This window comes from Crocodylus porosus, unplaced genomic scaffold (assembly GCF_001723895.1).
Source record: "Crocodylus porosus isolate Cpor-Errol unplaced genomic scaffold, CroPor_comp1, whole genome shotgun sequence".
In the NCBI taxonomy this organism is placed as follows: domain Eukaryota; kingdom Metazoa; phylum Chordata; order Crocodylia; family Crocodylidae; genus Crocodylus; species Crocodylus porosus.
Genome location: NW_017728907.1, coordinates 13,577,663 through 13,596,734, shown reverse-complemented (window position 1 = coordinate 13,596,734; position 19,072 = coordinate 13,577,663). Strand labels below are relative to the sequence as shown.

Here is a 19,072-nt window from a genome sequence, read left to right as displayed (position 1 = left end):
TGAATGGTCAGACCTTGCTGACTGCTCTTCCCAGCAAAGGTCTAGGAAGTTCAGGTCCCCCATGACTACCACATCCTTAGCCTTCACTACCTCCGTGAGCTGACCTAAGAATTCCTGGTCGAGCTCTTCCCCTTGGTCAGGTGGTCTGTAGTAGACCCCCACTGTTAAGTCTCTTTCCCCTTGACTGCCTTGTACTCTAACCCAAAGCACTTCAGAGTGCCCTTCCTCTGATTCTTTATTAATTGATGAGGATGTGTATTCCTCCTTAATGTAGAGTGCCACGCCCCTGCCTTTCCTTCCTATCCTGTCCCTCCTGTACAGCCTATAGCCCTTGATATTCACTGCCCAGTCATGCGTTGGGTCCCATCATGTTTCAGTGAGCCCCACTATGTCCGGGTTGGCGTCAGCTAGCAGGAGGGTGAGTTCCTCCTGCTTGTTCTCCGTACTACGAGCGTTTGTGTAGAGGCATTTGAGGCCTCCTGTGGCATGTGTGTACTGGCCCCCTAATCACAGCATTGCCCTGGCCCCTGTCGCTTACCTGTGTATACATTTCGCTCATCAGTCTAAGCTGGGCTGTACTTGTGGGTGTTGCTTGGTCTGGCAGTCCGATGATTTCTCCGCCCTCGTCTTCCCCTTCCCCCAACGAGCCTAGTTTAAAGCCCGATCTACTATGATCTACTCAGGTCCCTTCTGACCCTAGAAACTATGAAACTGTCTAGTTGGGGATGGTTCTGCTTTGAGCAGGGGGTTGGATTAGATGACCACCTGAAGTCCCTTCCAACTCTAACTTTCTATCACTATGATCTCCCACCTTTTAAACCTCTAACAAAGATCTAATTTCAGCTGTCTTGTCTCTAGCAGTGGGCCAACGTCTGATGTGTAAGAGAAGCAAATAACCCTCCCATTGTGGCCAATTGTGTTGCTGAACAGAGTAAAAAATGAAACTCCAGTGAAGACCAGTTTTAAAACCCAGAAGAAAGAAGCTGGTTACTCTGACCTTATAACCACCAGTGCTGGGCATTCAGACACAGTAATCCTATTCCTAGTGGTAGGCCATTTATCAAGTGCACGGTCAAGCAGGATGCAGCCATGAGATGATCAAGAGCCTTGATGCAAAAGAAAATAAACCTGTATACAGTTTTCCTTATTCCATTTTCCTGATCTAAAAGCTGCTGAATCCCTCTCTGTGCGCCACTGGCAGACACTGAACAATTAAAATATTCCCGTGAATTAAACCTGAAGATTCCTACTCAGAATTTCAAACACACATTTGTTTCAAACTCATGAACTCTCTTATTTCCAGTAAGTCTCATGAGTACTTCTTCAGATGCTGTGCTGACATGCTTAACTCCTTTAAGCCTTTTACTCCTGGTTTGTAGTATCCTTCCCTCCATTGCATGTGGCCAGATGTTACTGGCATCTGAAACTCAAAAGTAATTGAATGGGATGGCTGGGAATAGAGTAGGGATACTTCCTGAAGTGTTGCATATGTGTTCTTTTAACTGGCCACTGGGGGTCATGCTTGCTTCATACCACCCACCTGAAAGTTTTCCAGTTTTTGTGTCTGTCTATGTTGACAAACACCTCTTGCCATGGTGGTAATCTTTCAGCCAGATAGAGCCATTGCTTGTGTCTGATGTCAACGAAAACCGGTAATACAAATAAAACTCCATCTTCACTGTAAAACATGGACTTGGAAAGCAAAATACATGAGCTAGAATAGCCAACATTATGATGAGACCTGCTGGTTTTGGGGGAGGAGAGGAACGCATTTGAAATAAACATAGTGAGTATTGAATTGGCTATGATGTATATAAAAATACACCTGAAAGGTTAGGAAAAGTGAAATATGCATTGACAATGTCTACTAATAGAGCAGAAAAGGAACATCATCTTGATGTAGTGAGCGCCAAACTGTAAAAGCAGTATTACACCTGCCTTTATTGAGTGACTTTTATAGTGAACATTTTTTTTGTTGCAAATAGTTTAAAAAAAAAAGCCCAGCTTGTGGTGAGGAATTGTAAGTGCTCTAACAGAAAACGTCCTACAGAGATGTCAAGTATGACTTTTTAATTGGTAATGTACTTTAAAGTACTTGGCTATACACTACTTAAAGGGGGATAACAAAAGCATACTCCTGAAAAGGAAACATAAACTAAGATATTTGGGACTTAATTTCCCTCTTTATGTTATCTTTTGTTTTGGTTTTTTTTAAATAGGTGGGATAAAAGCATTTAATGCTCCTTTTACTCATTAGTGAATTTCTTAGGCTTTAGCTCACACACCTTTGTCCATTTACTAAACACTTTTCTATGCTTAAACTAGATGGCTTGACTGCTCTTGAAACGTTACAGCAGAGCTGCCCAGACAGCTTACAATAATTCAAAGGAAACCTTCCATACCAGGAGAAGGTCCGGCTCTTAAAAGAATTGCTTTGCGCCCAAATTAGAGTATGCTGTTCCTGAAACCTAAATAAATGCATGTATGGAAGCAGATCTGTCTGTACTTGTTGCTAGAATAAATACATTACTGATAGCGTAGCTTCCCGAATTCTAGAACTCCATTATGTGGCAGGAATGAGGTCACATTCGCACACCAGGCCATAAGAAAAAACTCTTCACTTGACTCAGTTGCTTAGAGAAGCTAAAGTCAGACATTTCAGTAAAATTGTTTTTTATAGTTCCTCATAATTCCACCAATGATACCTGAGCTGTGTGGTGACTCCTCAGAACTGAATTAACTCCAGGCTTCCTTTAAATTTCTCCGTCATGCATCTCCCACTAAAATACCCCTTTAGCCTAGTATGATGGACCTAGATCTATTTCCTAAACAGGTCAGTGGAAGAAGAAAGTTAAGTGACCTACCAGGGTAGTGTTTTGGTAAAGCTGAGAATAGAATCTGGCTCTGAGATGTAACATCATTGAATTCAAATGACAGGAAGGCTAACCTCAAATTTAGGACTTTGTAGGTTTCTGAATGCTAGAAACTGGAAGGGAAGAGGAGCAGGGGACAGGTCAGTCTGAGTAGACCTTGCCACTGAGAGATGCAGGACTATTACTTAGGCCAGGTGCAGTAGGCCTAGGTCCACCAAGAGAACGATAAGCCTCTTGTGGCACCCTAGGCTTCAGTGGCACACTGCTCAAGAATCATTGCTCTATAGTTTTTGCATTGGTTTAGCCATACTTGAGTAGAAATATAGATATGCCACAATAATGTTTTAGAACAGCTAATGCCTCTCAATTTGCTGAAATTCTCCAGTTCAGCTGCATCTATAGATGCAAATAAGTATACCAAATCTAGAACAATCCTAAGCACAGGAGTACCGGAAAAAAAATGGCCTGGCTCAGTTTAACTGTAGGTCTGTTCAGAAGATTTTGATTCTGTTGCTAGTTAGGATTTTTATGCCAGTCAATATGACTCCTTGAATTTCACAGGTCCACCTATTCCAAAATAATATCCACCCCCCCACACCAGAACTAAAGGAGGCTCTTCATTAGGCTCTTCTGGTGGCAGGCAGGACAGAGTCAATATGCCACTCCTTGGGCAGTTCTGGTTTTGTCTAGCATAGAAAAATGGTTCCTCTGTATACTGACCAGTTTACTATGTTCTCCTTGTTAAAGTTACCCACCCTTCACTCCCCTTTCCACAGGCTATCTGCCCTTAGCTTACATTTATCACCCTCCTGGCATAACTGCATTTTATTGACGTTATGCTGAATGATCTAATGTAGGCCCTGCGATCAGTGAGGTAAGGTGCCTGGTATTAGCCAAGCCACCTAATCTATATTTAAGAGCAATGGGGTTCTTCAGGGAATACAATAATATTCCAAGTGTCTAAGCCAGGGGTGGGCAAAATGTGGCTCAGGGGCCGGATGCAGGGGGGAGGACCCCGCCAAGCCATTCTATCCGGGCTGCAGGGCCCCTAAAAAATTTAGAAAATTAATATTTATCTGTCCTGGGCTGCCTGTCATGCGGCCTTTGATGGCTTGCCAAAACTCAGTAAGTGGCCCTCTGCCCAAAATAATTGCCCGCCCCTGGTTTAAGCTGTTTGGAAACCAGCCCTCTACTAAAGACTTAATGACCCGTAAGTCTTTTTGTTGGAAATGTAGCCCAAGTCAGAAGGTACCAAAGCAACCCCAAAATACTCCCTTGTTTAATGTCCTCAGTGGAGGGGTTTGGTTTCTCACCATTTGTACTGAGACAGGTGCCAATGCCAGGTCCCTCTGGTAGAGCTGAGTCTATAAAAAGGGCAAGGAAAGAAAGAAGGGAAATGTCCTATGGTTGGTTGCTGTCCCTCTTCTTAGAATAACAAGGACTTTGATTTTTCAGTGGGGATAAATGGGCCCCTTGGAGGAGATTAATAAACCCTGAGAGGCAAAGAGGACATCTGAGAGCTTCACTTTCTTTTATTCTTAGATGTTGAGTTTCGTGCAGGAGAATTTCTCCATGAGGCAGCACGTAAAAAATGCAATAGCTCCAGCTCTTTGCTGCAGGGTGAGGCATTGCAGGGGTCTATGGGCAGCATCAGAGCCAAAGAGAAGGCAGTCTTCTGAGTCAAAGAATCTGGCACTGGCTGCTCCACAGGAAGGAACAGGCTTTGCTTCAACAAGCAGCCCACATGGCCTACTAGGGTCAGAGCTCAGTGTCGACCAACCTGATGAGGAGGCAACAGAAGGTCTTGGTTGTAAGTGGTACAGCTGGCTGGGATGGGGGGCATGTAGCTCCGGTCAATCTGAGATGGCAGTTCCAAGTGAGCGGGAAAGTTCCCCGGGCCTTTGGAATAAACGGCCAACATCAGTGGAGGGAAAAGAGGAGAGCTATGGCCAGCCTCAGCCAGCAAGTCAGGGCTTGGGGAGGAGCTTTTCATGGAATATACAGCACAGTTTACTGGGACAGAAGAGACCTGACCAGGCTCAATCAAAGGGTCAAGGTGAGATAACATGGTCCGATCAAGGGAGTAAACAGCACAGTTGCTGGATGTCAGGCCTCTATCCATGGAGTACACGGTGTAGCCTTTGGGGAGAGATGGTGGCGTGGGGCTCCGCTGGAGCTGAGCAGTTGGTTCCTGATGAAGACATGCACCCTCGTCTCTGGAGAAGGTAGTCCAGCTAGCTGAAAGAGGAGGGGTGTAGCTCCGATCTACCTGGGATGATGGCTCTGTGTGAGAGAGCAAAAGCTGGTCCCTGTGGTGATCACAGCTATAGCTAGGAGCAGCTGGAGCAGGACTTGGTGGGGCTTGAGCCCGTGGTTCCCAAACATGGATTGGACTTTGGTTCCGAGAGAAAACACGATAGCTGACTGGGAGGGGAGGGCTGGGACTGCGGTCAATCCCAGCCTGCAGCCCCTGGTTGGGGCAGGGTTTCTGACCTATTGAATGAAGCAAGTTTCTGGTGGGCAGTGGCATGGCAGATTGCTGATCACCTGGAGCCAGCGAGAATGAGCAATGGTGCCTAATGGGTCGAATGAGGGGGAGGCACAGTAGGCTGTCACATGCATCTCTGTCCCGGTGGCCTACTTCACCACTGGCTCACATCAGTATAGAGGAGCCCACTGCTCCCCTGGCTGCAAAGGAAAAAAAAACAACACTGTCTCCAAGCTTCTGAATCAATATCCTGAGGTCCCTGGCTCTTTGTCATGCTTGAGGTTGAGGTCTGCAAGGAGGAGTTTCACATGCAGGTCAGGTGCATATCTCCGTCTTACACCCTGACATCCACATTCTCCTCCCCCAGCACAGAGAGGCACCCTCCTCCCCCTTGGTCCATGCTGCAGCTCAAGCCAACCTTCATTGGGCAAGCTGGTCCTCCATACACATCATCTTTTCTCCCCCAGCATATGTGACCACTGCCTCTTTAAAAGTGAACCTCAGAGGCATTTCTAGTGGGATGTACAGACCAGCCCCATGTTCTGAATCAGCCAGATTGGAGAACTGAAGATGTCAGTCTTCATGTTGTCTGTATGGGCTGCCAGAAGCAACACCTGCTTTTATAGTAGAGCAATATTTCCCAACAAGTGTGTCGTGGCACAAAAGTGTGCCGTCAGCAATGAACAGGTGTGCCGTGGAATTTTGCCATGGCAATGAGCTACAACAGATATGAGGATGGGGAATGCCTTAACAGGTGTGCCACGGAAAATTTTATGAATGTAAGTGTGCCTTGGGCTGGAAAAGGTTGGGAAACACTGCAGTAGAATAATACGTGGAGGGATTCTCAGAGAAGACCCTGAACCACCAGCTGGTCTGGTGTCCTCCAAACTGACATGGATTATGGTTCAATCTGCCTTGACCCAAGACCCAGAGCCATGCGAATCATTTGAGAAAAAGGCCTGCCTGATCCTCCAAATCTGTAGCGCTGAGCAACAAAACAAAACAAAAAAGTGCCTTTGTATTATTGCCTTATCTCATGGGATGGAACGGCTCCGCTTCCAGCTTGTGTGTCAGCTTTTTTTTCAGCCAAAGGAAAAGGATTCTCAGGGTTTGGGGTGCGGGGGTTGTTTTGTTTTTTTCTGAAGTCAATTCCTGTTATTGCCTCCTGTCCTGAGAGATGGGCACAATGCTTCTACTACAAGCAACATGTTAATCAAGTCATTAGGGTGATTTCTTCCCCCTCCCCCCACCCAACCCTTGACACACATTTGTTCCTTGAGCTAGAAAACTACTTCAGTTTGTTTAAAAGCAACAGCAGACTCCAAAACTTCCTGGGTGATAAATTCCCACTAGAGAGAGTGTGGAACTACATAGAACCAAACTGTGTCAAATGCTGCCTTTGGTTGGGGAAGATTCATTTCAAAGAGGCACAGAGTTCAGATTTCCTGTCCTGGTGCTGTGTGGACTGGTTCCAGGACTCAAATGCATTAGCATCTATTGCCTATGCTGAGGAATCAGCTCACTTCATGGCACCAACAGCCACACAAATCTCTTCCAGCCATCAAGGAGAAACAAAAATCCACATTTTACCAGCACAGGTTACACATCATACACATTCATCCCTCTTAGGGAGACAGCATGTTTTTGCAACTGGCATTATTAACCCTCTGTGTACAGGATACAAGGGTACGTGTGGATAATTCACCCCTCACAGGCACACAACTACTCCTTCTCAATGCCCTCAACCCAACTAATGCATTCCTAAGTTCCTCTGTCTTTCCTATAGTGCCTAGCTCTGAATTCTAGGAACACAAGACTGGGTCATCAGATTTAGTCCCCTGCTATTTTAGGCAGCAAATCATAGAATTCCCTTTAGAAACCTATTTGATCTACATCTTATTTAGATAGTAAAGCTCAACTCTACCCTGCCTTCCTCCCCTTTAAAACCAGTTGAGGTTGTTGACCACCTGCTGCCCCAGTGAAAGGCTATTGCAAAACCTCCCTGCTCTGGTGGTTAGGAAGGCCCATTTGTTCTTCTACCAACATAGTCCACTGGCTCTTCTCCTCCCTAGTGTTTACCCCATGATGTATTTCTACATAGCTGCATGAGGTAGAACAGAACTAAGTATTGTAGGCTTCTCCAGTAAGGGGAATGTAGAGTCCATCTGATAATCTCGGGAGCCCTTCCCTGCACCTGTTCCAATTTGGATTTAGCTTCCCTGACCAAGGGTTGTATCCACTGGTCCCACAACATCTACGTGGAGCACATCACAGGCCACTGCCAGTACTACGACCCCACCAGATAGCCCGCCAACAGACCAGACCCAGAGGGCCTGAACCGCCCTCCGCACCTGATGGGCTTCACTTTGAGAGGATTCTTCAGCAACAGACCACCCCGCTCCACCCAGAGAGGACCCCCGCGATGAGGCTCTATATGGACTGAGACACTTTCTTCAACCTACTTCCTCCACCATTGCAGACCATTGTACGGGTTTGTGTGTATCTATCTTCTTTCTCTCTGTGTCACGAATCCCCTCCCTTCCCTTCCCCTCCTCCCCCTCCTCCCACCCCCAGGCTTAGTTGGCTAACATTGTATTCTCTGTAACCTAGTTATGTTCCCCTCCTCACTCCCATCCCTGTCTTGGGTGATTTGTATTTCCCTACTGGCTTTGTCATTTTTTTGGATTCACAGTCCTATACATCTACTAATAAAATTCTACCTGATGGGGTTCCACCAGTGCCCTTTACAGTGGCACTAAGTACTTCCCTATCTCTGCTAAGCACTTGTCCTGGTACATCCTATGATCGCATCTCTTTTCCTTTCCCTCAAAATTCACATATAGTTACTTCTACCGCTAGCCAGAGGCCCTTCCATTCAAGTTACATAGGCAAATGCATGCTGTGAATGATGGAAATCATTACATCAGCTATTTCCTATATAGATGTCACAGGAAACAAAGAGGTTGTTTTCAAGCCCCCACCCTGTTCCCAGAAGCATGTCCATGAATGTCCAGAGAGATTGGACTTTGGGACCAAAGTCTGCAAACACCCTGATTAACTGAAATGAGCTTCCGCGTAATCAGGGCTCTTTCTTAGATGCCTCTAATGCTTGAATAAGCAATAACCCTTTGGGTGCATCTACACGAAACACTTAATGCACAGTAGCCTAATAACACTGTGCAGTAGTATGCTGGGCAAAAACTATGTTAATGCGCTACTGCACAGTAAGCATACTAAAACACTGTGTGCTGGTGCTACTGCACAGTAACTATAGTTACTGCGTAATTAGTTAGTACTTCATTAAGCAAGTACTAAACTAAATGCGCAGTAACTACTGTGCATTAATGAATGTGTAGATACACCCCTTAGCAGCAGCAACAGTAGAAATAGTAGTAAATAGATTAGAAAGATACTCACTGGAATCCCCCCAGGGCTGTAGAGAGCCAAGTGGAACTCTGCCCAACGGCTTTCACAGACTTTAAGCTCTATGTTCTCTCTGCTGTTTAGCCCGTCCTGATTGGTCACCTCCCTAGTTCTAGAATAGGCACCGCAGAATGTTCAGAGACTTTCATCACGTTCAGTATCTCAGCCCTGGCCCTGAGCCATGTGACTATGGACTAGTTCAGTCAATATCAACTGAGCTATGTTGCCACCCGAGTGATTGAGAGCAGGATCTCGCCCCTCTGCCCCTGCAGTTGTATTAGAGCAGTGGTTCTCAACATTTTTTGTCTCAGGATCCATTTGTAAACATCAGTGGCCAGTCCCGACCCAGTGCCCCTCATTCCTAACCTGCTGCTCCTGCCCCTCCCACCCCAGGCCCCAGTGTGTGGGACAGGGGGTGGGTATGTGGAGAAGGGGCAAGGTGTGGGTTGGAGGGGTGTGGGGCAGGGAGGACCCCAAGCAGCCCCTTGCAGGCTGGAACTCTGCCGGTCTGCAAGGGAAAAGCCACGGTTCCCTACATTGTTCCCCTTTAAAGGAGAATCCACTCTTAAAATGTATTCATGACCCTTTCATCTATTCTTGTGACCCACTTTTGGGTCACAATGCAGGGGTTGAGAAATGCTGTATTAAAGTATGGCTTTTAACATAACTTGCTGGATGCTGCTTTCTGATTGGTTGTCTTGAGTCTCTTTGTTGATGTCACATTCATGAAGGAACTCAGCAAAGTGCAGGAAAGATCATATCAATGAAATGTAACAATACTTATGTTTCTTATGCAGTGTGGGTGGGAGGGATGTGTCTAAGGCAGCAGTGGACAGTTAGTAGAGGTATTGTGAACAAGAGGTTCATGATGAGGCAAGGGGCTGGGAGGTAGTTTTGGAACCTCAGCTCCACAGCAGGATGAACTGGGTCTAGCTCATACTCCTGGGAATTACCTCCTGCTATTTCAGGCCCTACATCATGTAATCCTCCTCATCAAGATATCACTGGATGCCCAGAAGGATTTGAACACACAACCTCTAATACATGAAGCAAGAGTTACAGCCATGAAGCACCAGGTCAGCTCTATAGTGCCATGCTTCCAGGGCATCACACACCTGTCCTCCTTGTGACCCCAGCTTCCAGATCAACAGTTCAGTCTTGATAGATTGCAACCCCGGATCCAGGCCCCTCAACATAGATAGCTTTGAACCTAGAATTCAGCTTGTAGAGACCAGCAGGGGACTGATACCAGTTGTCTCTAGGATGCCTGGACATGCCTTTTTGGATTCTCTACTTCTAACCACTGTACCTAAATCCCCCTCCTTTAATGCAGGTCTTGGAGGCTGTTCCTGAGCCTCATGCTGTTAATTGCAGCATGTGCCAGCCGCATGAAACGGGGAATTATCTGTGTTCATGCAGCAGTTAGCACAGTGGACCCCTGATCTTGCTTGAGAGCTATAGGATGGTAATCTAAACAATCAAAATAAAGGTAGAAGTTAGATGCCAATGGCAGGGTTTCTGAGCTGCATAATACTAGGAATTTTCTTCTAACAGACCCTGGGACAGAATTATCTCTCCCCTTTCACTTCACACTACCTTTCTCAGCTGAGACAGCTTTCACAGCAGCATTGTCACCCACTTAATTCACCCATCCATCAAAAGAACAAGCACCTCCTGCAGAATTTTACAAAGGTCTCATTCCGGAAGCTAAAATCCACCTCTGTTAATGACAGCTGCACAAAAACCCACCATCAAGCATGATTATATGCTTGAAATGACCCAGGAAAGAGCTATCAGCTGAGTGGCATCATGCTGCTAACGGCCTCTTCCCCCACACTTTTTATTCTCAGTGGGAAGTTGCCATCAGTTTAATGCTGATATGCCTAATGTGGCAGCTGACTTCAGCTAGTCAAATTATTCCAATTAGCCTATGTCAAGCACAAATGTATAAAGGAGGGTCTTGGGGTAGGTGGGAAACTATGGTAAGCTGAAATAGCTGTTTGTATCTTTGTGGGCATAGGTCTTTTAGAGAAAATGGCTGGTAAATATTAAGGATTTCTTTTTCTGTATTTTTTTTGTGCTTCATTATTTTTAATGACTTCTGTATGTCCATTGTAGGAAAGGAGTTTGAATTACTGAAGAATCAAGAAATGGAACTTTATCTAGTTAACAAGGTGGGTGGTAATTGCACAAAACTTTCTAGCTCTAAGCATGTCTCCTTTTATAGAAGATACAAAACTTCATGCAAACAAAAAGAAATCTCTCTTCATAATAATAAAGAAGAGACTGTGAGTCCCCAGATCAAAAGTGACCCTCTATCTGCCTATAGACTTTTCTGTTATCCTTTCTGTGCCAAAGAATAAGACAAAATGGGTTTCACAAAATACAGCTCATAAAGCAAGAAAGAAACCCAAACAAAACCCACAACGCTTCTTCTTCCCGTCTACCCCCACCCTGCAAAGACCTAGGATATTAAAAAAGAGAGAGAGAGAGAAGCTGAATACATTCCTATTTGTTTTATTTCCTGCCCAGGGGACTTCTGTGTTTTCCTCACAACATTCATTTGCATAAAATCCATACCAGGAGGGTTTTTGGCTAACCACAGAGCTGAAAACCCTTTGCAATCTGAGATGCCACTGGGATTCTTATTGCTGCTTATTGATCTTGTATACCCCACTTCTACATACTGATGTTTACTTCTGACTCATTTTGGACTTAACCATTAAAACTCCAAATATGTAGCAAATGGCAAGACTTTCTATGGAACATGAAATGTGGCTGCTGTCAACAGGTATAAACCATGCAAGTGGTCTGTTTCTGATTCCTCTTACCCCTGCCTAACACCCATGTGTCTCTTGAGTTCATTATTAACTTGGTGTAAACGAGACCTAACATTTATGTAACCTGCTTAGTCTGACTACACTTATTAAATATTAGGGAACAGATTTGGGTGTTAAAGTGATTCCCTTTCACAGAGTCCAAATTAAAGCAACAGACTTGCTTTAGAGTCCCTGATGGGCAAATCGGATCAAATGTAGCTCTTCTATAAGCAAGCGCGGTCTCTAGTGAAATATCTGAAAGTCTGTCCTGGGGGGTCTGAATGTCGGAATGTCTTCTATATGGTGCTGTCTCTTTCTAATATAGGTAACATTTGGGCTCCATGACTAAAGCTGTCATGGTTTTGGGAGACCTGTTACACCAGGAAGGCTCTTGATCAAGCTCGCAAGAAATCCTTTAATTACCCAAGTTATAGCAAGCCTCTGGCTAAAAAACAGAACGGGACAGAATATTTCTTTTATCCCAGGATTAACTGAGATCTGTGGCTGTTTGCTTCTTCCTGACTCAAAGGGAAAGGAAGCAAAGATTGAGAAGGAAAGCAAACTTTCACATACAACTGACCTGAGCTGCAAGCTTTCTCCATCACTCAGGTTTGATGAGTTGAAGACTGTAGTGAGTAGGGCAGGAAGATAAGAAAGCAAAATGTTCTCTACCTTGCTTCCCTCTCTCTATGTAGCATCTAATGATTCTTGCAGAATCTCCCTCATCATTTTTTAACTCATGACATGCCTCAGCTGGATAGGTATAGTGGGGGTGAGGGTGCAAACTCAGTCTCTCACAAATACAAGCTGATAAGAGGCTGATAATGATTCAGAACTGGGATAGACTCACCTAGGGGATGCCACAAGCCCAGGGAAAGCAATTGGTGATACTTCTTTGCCTGAACAGGAGTACCTGGCTGATGAACCATTCCAAGATATTCCAAATCTCCAGGAAAAACTGGAACTGCTAAAGGGTAAGTCCATCCTGCTGACGAGAGATGTGTAGAGGATAGTTTTGTAACAACAAAACAGGTAGCTAGATATTCAGGGAGAGCAGAGCTTTGCTAAGGACTTCCCAACATGTACTGCAATCATAACACTGTCTGAGCTAGTCAGCATATGTGGACTACGCGTTTAGATCACTGTTGACTGCAGCTGGTGGTAATTCTTGGGTCTCCTGTTCATTGGACAACCAGAAGTTTTAAGAATAAGTGGCATACAAATCAAGTCAACAAACAGGACAATGACACTCCTTCCCTCCCCCCCCCCCCCCAAATTAAAAATGCTGTAATTTTAATTTTGGTTTTGCATGACTGAGTTGGGCTATGGAGACCTTGGGACTTTAACCCACATACCCAGCTGGTGTGAACTGACACAACTCTACTGATTGTAGCTGCAAATTTGGCCTCAAGATGCTGAAGAGGCTGTAGAGGGAGAGAATGCTCCTGAGACCTATGCTGTCTCTCTAACGCGTGTCAACTGCTTGACTGCAACAGCTTTTGTCATTATCTCTAGCCTGACAGTACAGTTCTTGCCAATGGAAACTCCTTATATTTTTAGCTAAAATAGAGCCTATCCAGGTGTGTGAATGGCAGGTACCCAAATATGGAATAGTCTAAGAGAGAACAAAACATCTGTAACACTTGCAGAAATTCCCTGAGAAATGTTAAGTTAAATGACTGATTGCATGTGTGAAAGAGAGAGCTACCATCCCTCAATCAGTTCTGCCACAGAATTGGGGGTGGTGGGTACCCAGACACCTGGGCAAGTAACCTTGGATGTGCATCTCCATATGGCTATTTGCTGTAGAAGATCAATGCAGGTGCAGCAAGTCTGGTTTAAGAAAATGATGACTTCTCTCTCTTCTAGGTGCATTTCTGGAATATGATGCTATGCACACGGGAGAAATTGGTACAATGCCACTTAATTCTCATTGCTTGTAGACCTGGCTTCCCTCTTCCAGCAGAGCAGATCTGAAGGGCCCCTTGCTCTGTTAATATGTCTACTGAAGTGCTGAGGTGTAACACTCAATCTTACTTCACAAGGGAGACTGTATAGAGGAGGTTCTCCTTTTAATCCTCAAAATAGGAGGCATAAAGGGAAGTAGACCTGGGATGGAAAAAGATCACAGCAGATACAGTAGTATTATCATTGATTGAACTGGGTTTGACCTGAAGAACATGTACCATCAGCTTTTTTAACTAAAGCTTACTCTGGTAGCTAATCCCAGACCCGCTGAGGAAACTCCTTGGTGTTGGTGGATCATATCCCTGGCTCCAAAGGTACTATTCAGAATGGTGAGGCTGAGAATGGGGAAGGAAAATGATCGTCTGAGTACAAGTTTGTCCCATAGCTGTTCAGTCTCCTGGGGTCACTTTTTAATGCTCCATAACAAGGGAAGAAAAATCCCAGTGCCTGAATATGAGAAGTAGAACATCAAAGACATGCTTGCCAGGTTTGCAAGATGGCTGTCATGACTAGGGAATGCAAGGCTACATGGTTCATGACTAGTAACCACCTAAGACCTAGGTTGCAATGTTTGATAGGATAGCAATGGGATGTCTTTCTCCTTGTATGTGATATTTTTTTAGTTAGGTTTCTTATCCAGTCCCAAATAGACCTTGCTTGAGTCTCCTATTAAGAAACACTTCACAAATATGAAAATTCCCCACTTCTCCCAAATGCTTGTATTTCTCTTGAGACTACCTACACCTTGTATCCCGAGGGGTAAGGTGCCATTCTCTCCTGTACTACCTTAGAATTAATGTGTGGAGCCTATGGTAGGATATGCACCTTAGTTCAATGTCTCTTCTTTCTTTGCTTGGGGGTCATCATGTAACAGTTTATCATAATGCCAAAGAGGTGGGGGGAGAAGTAGATAAATGAGGTGTCACTTGCACTCTAGGTATTAAAAACCTTTAGGAACCATCCATATTGGAGTCTTTTGTCAACCAACTGATTTAAATTTAGAAGAACCTTATCGCTGAGGCTGCTCTGCAGGTCCCTTCAGGACTAGCGTGAGCCCCTTCTGTCTACAAACATCAAGAAATGGTGTACACCATACATCACCATATTGATACCACAGGGACTTGTCTATGCAAAACACTTCCTGAAATTTTCCTATGGCTGCTCTGGAACAGTACAGGAGCTCTCGTGTAGGCAAATGCAATGTAATGACCTTGAATTCTGCCTGGAGCTAAGACTACCAGCATGCCACAATAGCCCAGGTACAAGTAGACATGCGGAGCTCCTCTGGCCCAGAATAGCCATAGAACAATTTCTTAAAACTCTCAGTGAAGATAAACTCCAGATCTTATTTGTATCTCCAATGTGGAGGACAATATTGGAGGGGCAGGAGTAGGTGATAAATAAGTCTCTTTTACCTCTAACTTCTGTGACATGGAACATATCTGAGCCTGGCTTAATTTCAGACTATCCAACACTGAGCAACCTATTGAGGGAGTTCCAAGTTTTCCGAAGCTTGTTGGAGCTCAGGGTGCAAGTCCAAGACATCACTGGGAACACAGGCAGCACTGTTCCTTACAAGGACTTTGTTATGGCTATGCTGGGACGAAGATCAACTATGAGCCAGCGGTATGTGTGAAAATAGCTCCTTGCTTTCTTGTCTTGGGCAGAGAAAGGACTTGAATTTGCATCACGTAGGAAACAAGACTGAGGATACATGTCTTCTAATCAAGGGCTGGAGGCTATAGGGAGGTTGCTGGGTATGTTAGAAATGCCATGCACCCTAGTATCTGGGTGCTAGCTCAGACCACCCCATTACAGCTAGATAGGGGAAAACTGGCCAGCTATAGCTGTCATGCTTTCTTCCAAGTTGTGAAAGCAGCTGAGGAGCTAAGCAAACGGGCTCAAGAAGGAGAAACTTGCTAGTATCTCCAGGCTACTATGGCAGAACAGCTGCTTCTAATTTGGAAGAAGGACCTTATTTTTCTAATGTAGTATGAATTTGAGCTCCTTTGATATTGATTTTAATGTTAGTAGAATAACGTCATAGTGATAGGAGGCCTCTCTGGATATGTTAACCTTATATTCTATGAGTAGCCAAAGATTCCACTTTGTATTGTCTTGCTTAGTGTGTGTGTGTGTGTGTGTGTGTGCGCGCACGCGCATGTGCAAGAGAGAGAAAGAATGGCATGGAGGCAGGAAAAATGCTTAACTGTTTATGTAAGCAACAAGGTGCCAAATGTGTAAGTTATAAGTCAGTAAACTAATTAATGGATGGCTGAAGAATCCCTCTGAGGCCTAGGGCACAAAGGAGATGATGAAGAAAAGGAATGTAGCATATCCTGCCAGATGGGCAGCAAGGACTCTTCAAGAACTGAGATACCAGCTTTTATGACCTACATGACCTCGAGCTGAGACGAGCAGAAGATGGATGAGAAACAACTGCAAAAACAGAAATTCAGTATGAAAAAAACCCAAAGTGCTGAAACAAAGGATGGCAATCCCAATAAAAGAGGACTCTGAAAAATGCCAGGTTGAGTGAGCCTTTCTCGACTGCTGCTTTCTTTGGAGCACAGACATGTCTATCTACTCCGCTCCAGTTTCTATCTTCATCTTCTCAATAGGCCTGGGTTGGCCACCCAGTGCCATTATTGAGCAACTGCTGTTGGTAACTATAATATCTGAATGGAATGGTGGTTTTGTGTCTGTATGTCTGTGTGTTTATGTGTATGATGATATGCGTGTGTTTTTTGTATGAGCGGTGTATCTGAACTTCTGTGTCTGATTCATGTAATCAATACATTTTGCCTTTATCCCCCTTTTTATAAGGTCTCGCTCTTGATTTGATAAATTGCTCAATTGTGTAACACTAATGTTAACAGTGTGAAACCCACCGTCCATTGGACAGAATGACCAAACAATCTAAGCCATATTCTGCAACCGTTAACTTCCCATGAAATCCTGTTAAAGTCAGTTGGGCCAATTATGAGAGGAAGTCAGGACAGAGCAGTTTACCCCAAAGGACTCTAGTGGGACTGGCACAGGTATTTGTCTGAGGACAGAACCAGATCTTAGCAATAAGATGCCAACTAAGATTCTGGTCTCCATTGAACTATAAGTGTGCTGGGCTGATCTATGCTATTATACTGAAGGAGTGATGAAATTTTGGAATATTGTCCACTCTGGTAAGCTGGGCCCAAACTTCAGGTTCTAGGAGATATCCCTAACAATGACAGGGATGTCCAGGAGGTTCCTAATCACTTGCAAAGACAAAAGGGAAATGTTTGAACTTGAGCATCTTGAATACAGCGTCTTCTTTCAATATAGCTGTGCCCTTCCAGCTAGGTCTTAAAAAGACCTTCACAAGCAAGATAAATCTCTCTTCCAAAAAGATGCCCCTGCATGAGTAAATATATGGGAATTGGTGGCTTATAAGAGGTGCTGAGTCCCCTGTGCTGCTGCTGAGCTGAAACCCAAGATCAGCAACCCTTTCTTTGCCTTCAGTTTCCTCCACTTTCAAGTAAGGGAACAATAATAACAACCACCTGGGCTCAAAAAAAAAAAAAAAAAGCAAATATGTAGGGGGTTTTTCATCAGCAAGTCTTTTTATACAAGTGCTAGAGGATATGTATTCTCCCCTTTTCTTCCTTCCTGTCCCCTCCCCGCCCCCGCTCAATTTTCTATACTGACATCAACCTTGTTCACTTCCCTCTCCCCAGATTCTTGCAATACAGTGGGAAAGAAGGTAATGCTGTGAAGAAGCCCTCCCTGATAGAGCCTGGCTCACATGCAAGCTACTTGGAGCATGAAACAGAGTGCGTTTCCTCTCCACTTTCTACACTCCCACCACCACCACCTCCATCTCCAGCTGATGACTAGTTTAAGACCTACCAGGCTGCATAAGAAACCTGGAAGGCACTGACTTGATATACACAAAGGCTTGCTGAGGAGGCAAACCTTGTACAAGGCACTCTTGGATACTTGAGGTATAGCTCAGATCTTTCTAAATAAAAAGCTACCCAAGGCAAGACACATTAACTTGTCTGTGGGCTGTCTATGATCTTACACAGGATAGAACCAGTGATTTCCACCCCCCACCCCCCAAGTGAGTAGTGCCAATAGGTTTTGCTGAACTTAGTGCCATACCAACATGTAGCAAGACTGTTCCTGCCCCAAAGGCCTTGGTCTCTGACAAGACTTGCACATGAGTTTTGGGGTTGGGGGAACAAGGGAGTGAGGTTTCGGGCCATGCATTGGTGAAAACCAGGAACAGAATTTAGCTGTCCCAAGCCGGTTCCTGAAGTTTTATGAATCTACTGTTCTTGCCCAGGTTAGTCCTCTTCTGTATATAACAGAACAGGACTCAAAGTTATATAATCTAACCCTTTGAAGACTGACTGAAAGACAAAAAAAATAGTACAATTTTGTTGTGTTGAGGGTTTTTTTTCCTGCCATCTTGGCAGTAGTGCCTAAGATTCTCAGATGCAGGATTCAGGGAGCTGGGTTTCCCTTTCTTAAAAGCCAGTGGCAGGGAGGGAGGTGGCAAACATTGGGAGATTCTCAATAATAGTGTGAGAATTGACAGTACTGTGTGAAAGCCATATGATGAACATGATTGATCACAAGATGAACATGAGCCTACAATGTGATGCTGCAGCTAGTAAAGCTAGCAAAATGCTGGCTTGCATCCATAGATGCTTTTCAAGCAAATCCTGGGACATCATTGTCCCATTATACTCGGCCTTGGTGAGGGTGCAGCTGGAGTAGTGTGTCCAGTTTTGGGCTCCACAATTCAAAAAGGATGTGGAGAAGTTTGAGACGGTGCAGAGGAGAGCCACGCGCATGATCAGAGGTCAGGAAAGCAGACCTTACGATGACAGGCTGAGAGCCATGGAGCTCTTTAGCCTGAAAAAGCGCAGGCTCAGGGGTGATCTGATGGCCACCTATAAGTTTATCAGGGGTGACCCTGATCATCTGGGGGAATGTTTGTTCACCAGCGTGCCCCAAGGGATGACAAGATCAAACAGTGACAAACTCCACCGCAACTGATTCAGGCTGGACTTAAGGAAGAATTTCTTCACTGTCCGAGCCCCCAAGATTTGGAATAGACTGCCACTGGAGATGGTTCAAGCACCCAATTTGAATGCCTTCAAGACACATTTGGATGCTTATCTTGCTGGGATCCTATGATCCCTGCCGACTTCCTGCCCCTGGGACGGGGCTGGATTCAATGATCCTCTGGGGTCCCTTCCAGCCCAAATATCTATGAAATCTATGAAAAGCAGGATGCCTCAGAGCCTGCTCTCAAAAGAAATTCTTGGGCGCTGAGAACGCAGTAAAAGAAGATATTTTGCTGGTATCTGTTAAAGACAATCAGACATGCCATATTTTCTCACATACAGGATACTTGTTGCTGGAAGTAGGGTATATTATCTGTGGGGAAAAATGGTAAGAGCATTTTCTGCCAGTTGCTGGGCAGGTTCCTGAGTGGGTCAGGTGTCCAG

The 19,072-nt window shown here is 44.8% G+C and overlaps 2 protein-coding genes across 11 annotated transcripts in view; both read left to right on the top strand.

The window, feature by feature from the left end:
- The window catches only part of PRRC2C (proline rich coiled-coil 2C), a 101,450-nt gene that overhangs the window by 82,261 nt on the left and 117 nt on the right, over window positions 1-19,072 (top strand). For all 10 annotated transcript variants that reach the window (XM_019530795.1, XM_019530798.1, XM_019530797.1 and 7 more), the window contains one exon: window positions 5,661-5,675. The gene's annotated coding sequence lies outside the window, so the exon portion shown is untranslated. The remainder of the gene's footprint in view (window positions 1-5,660; window positions 5,676-19,072) is intronic.
- Window positions 10,753-17,969, top strand: LOC109307111 (allograft inflammatory factor 1-like). The gene is made up of 6 exons (XM_019530803.1): window positions 10,753-10,825; window positions 10,903-10,958; window positions 12,511-12,577; window positions 13,473-13,514; window positions 15,035-15,197; window positions 17,288-17,969. The coding sequence occupies exons 1-6, from the start codon at window positions 10,819-10,821 to the stop codon at window positions 17,445-17,447; spliced, it is 495 nt and encodes a 164-aa protein (XP_019386348.1). The 5' UTR covers window positions 10,753-10,818; the 3' UTR covers window positions 17,448-17,969.

What these genes read in the sequence shown, in the direction of transcription:
- LOC109307111 (XM_019530803.1), top strand. An exon ending in AACTTTATCTAGTTAACAAG is followed by an intron (nt 10,959 to 12,510) that starts GTGGGTGGTAAT and finishes TTGCCTGAACAG; the next exon opens with GAGTACCTGGCTGATGAACC. An exon ending in AAAACTGGAACTGCTAAAGG is followed by an intron (nt 12,578 to 13,472) that starts GTAAGTCCATCC and finishes TCTCTCTTCTAG; the next exon opens with GTGCATTTCTGGAATATGAT.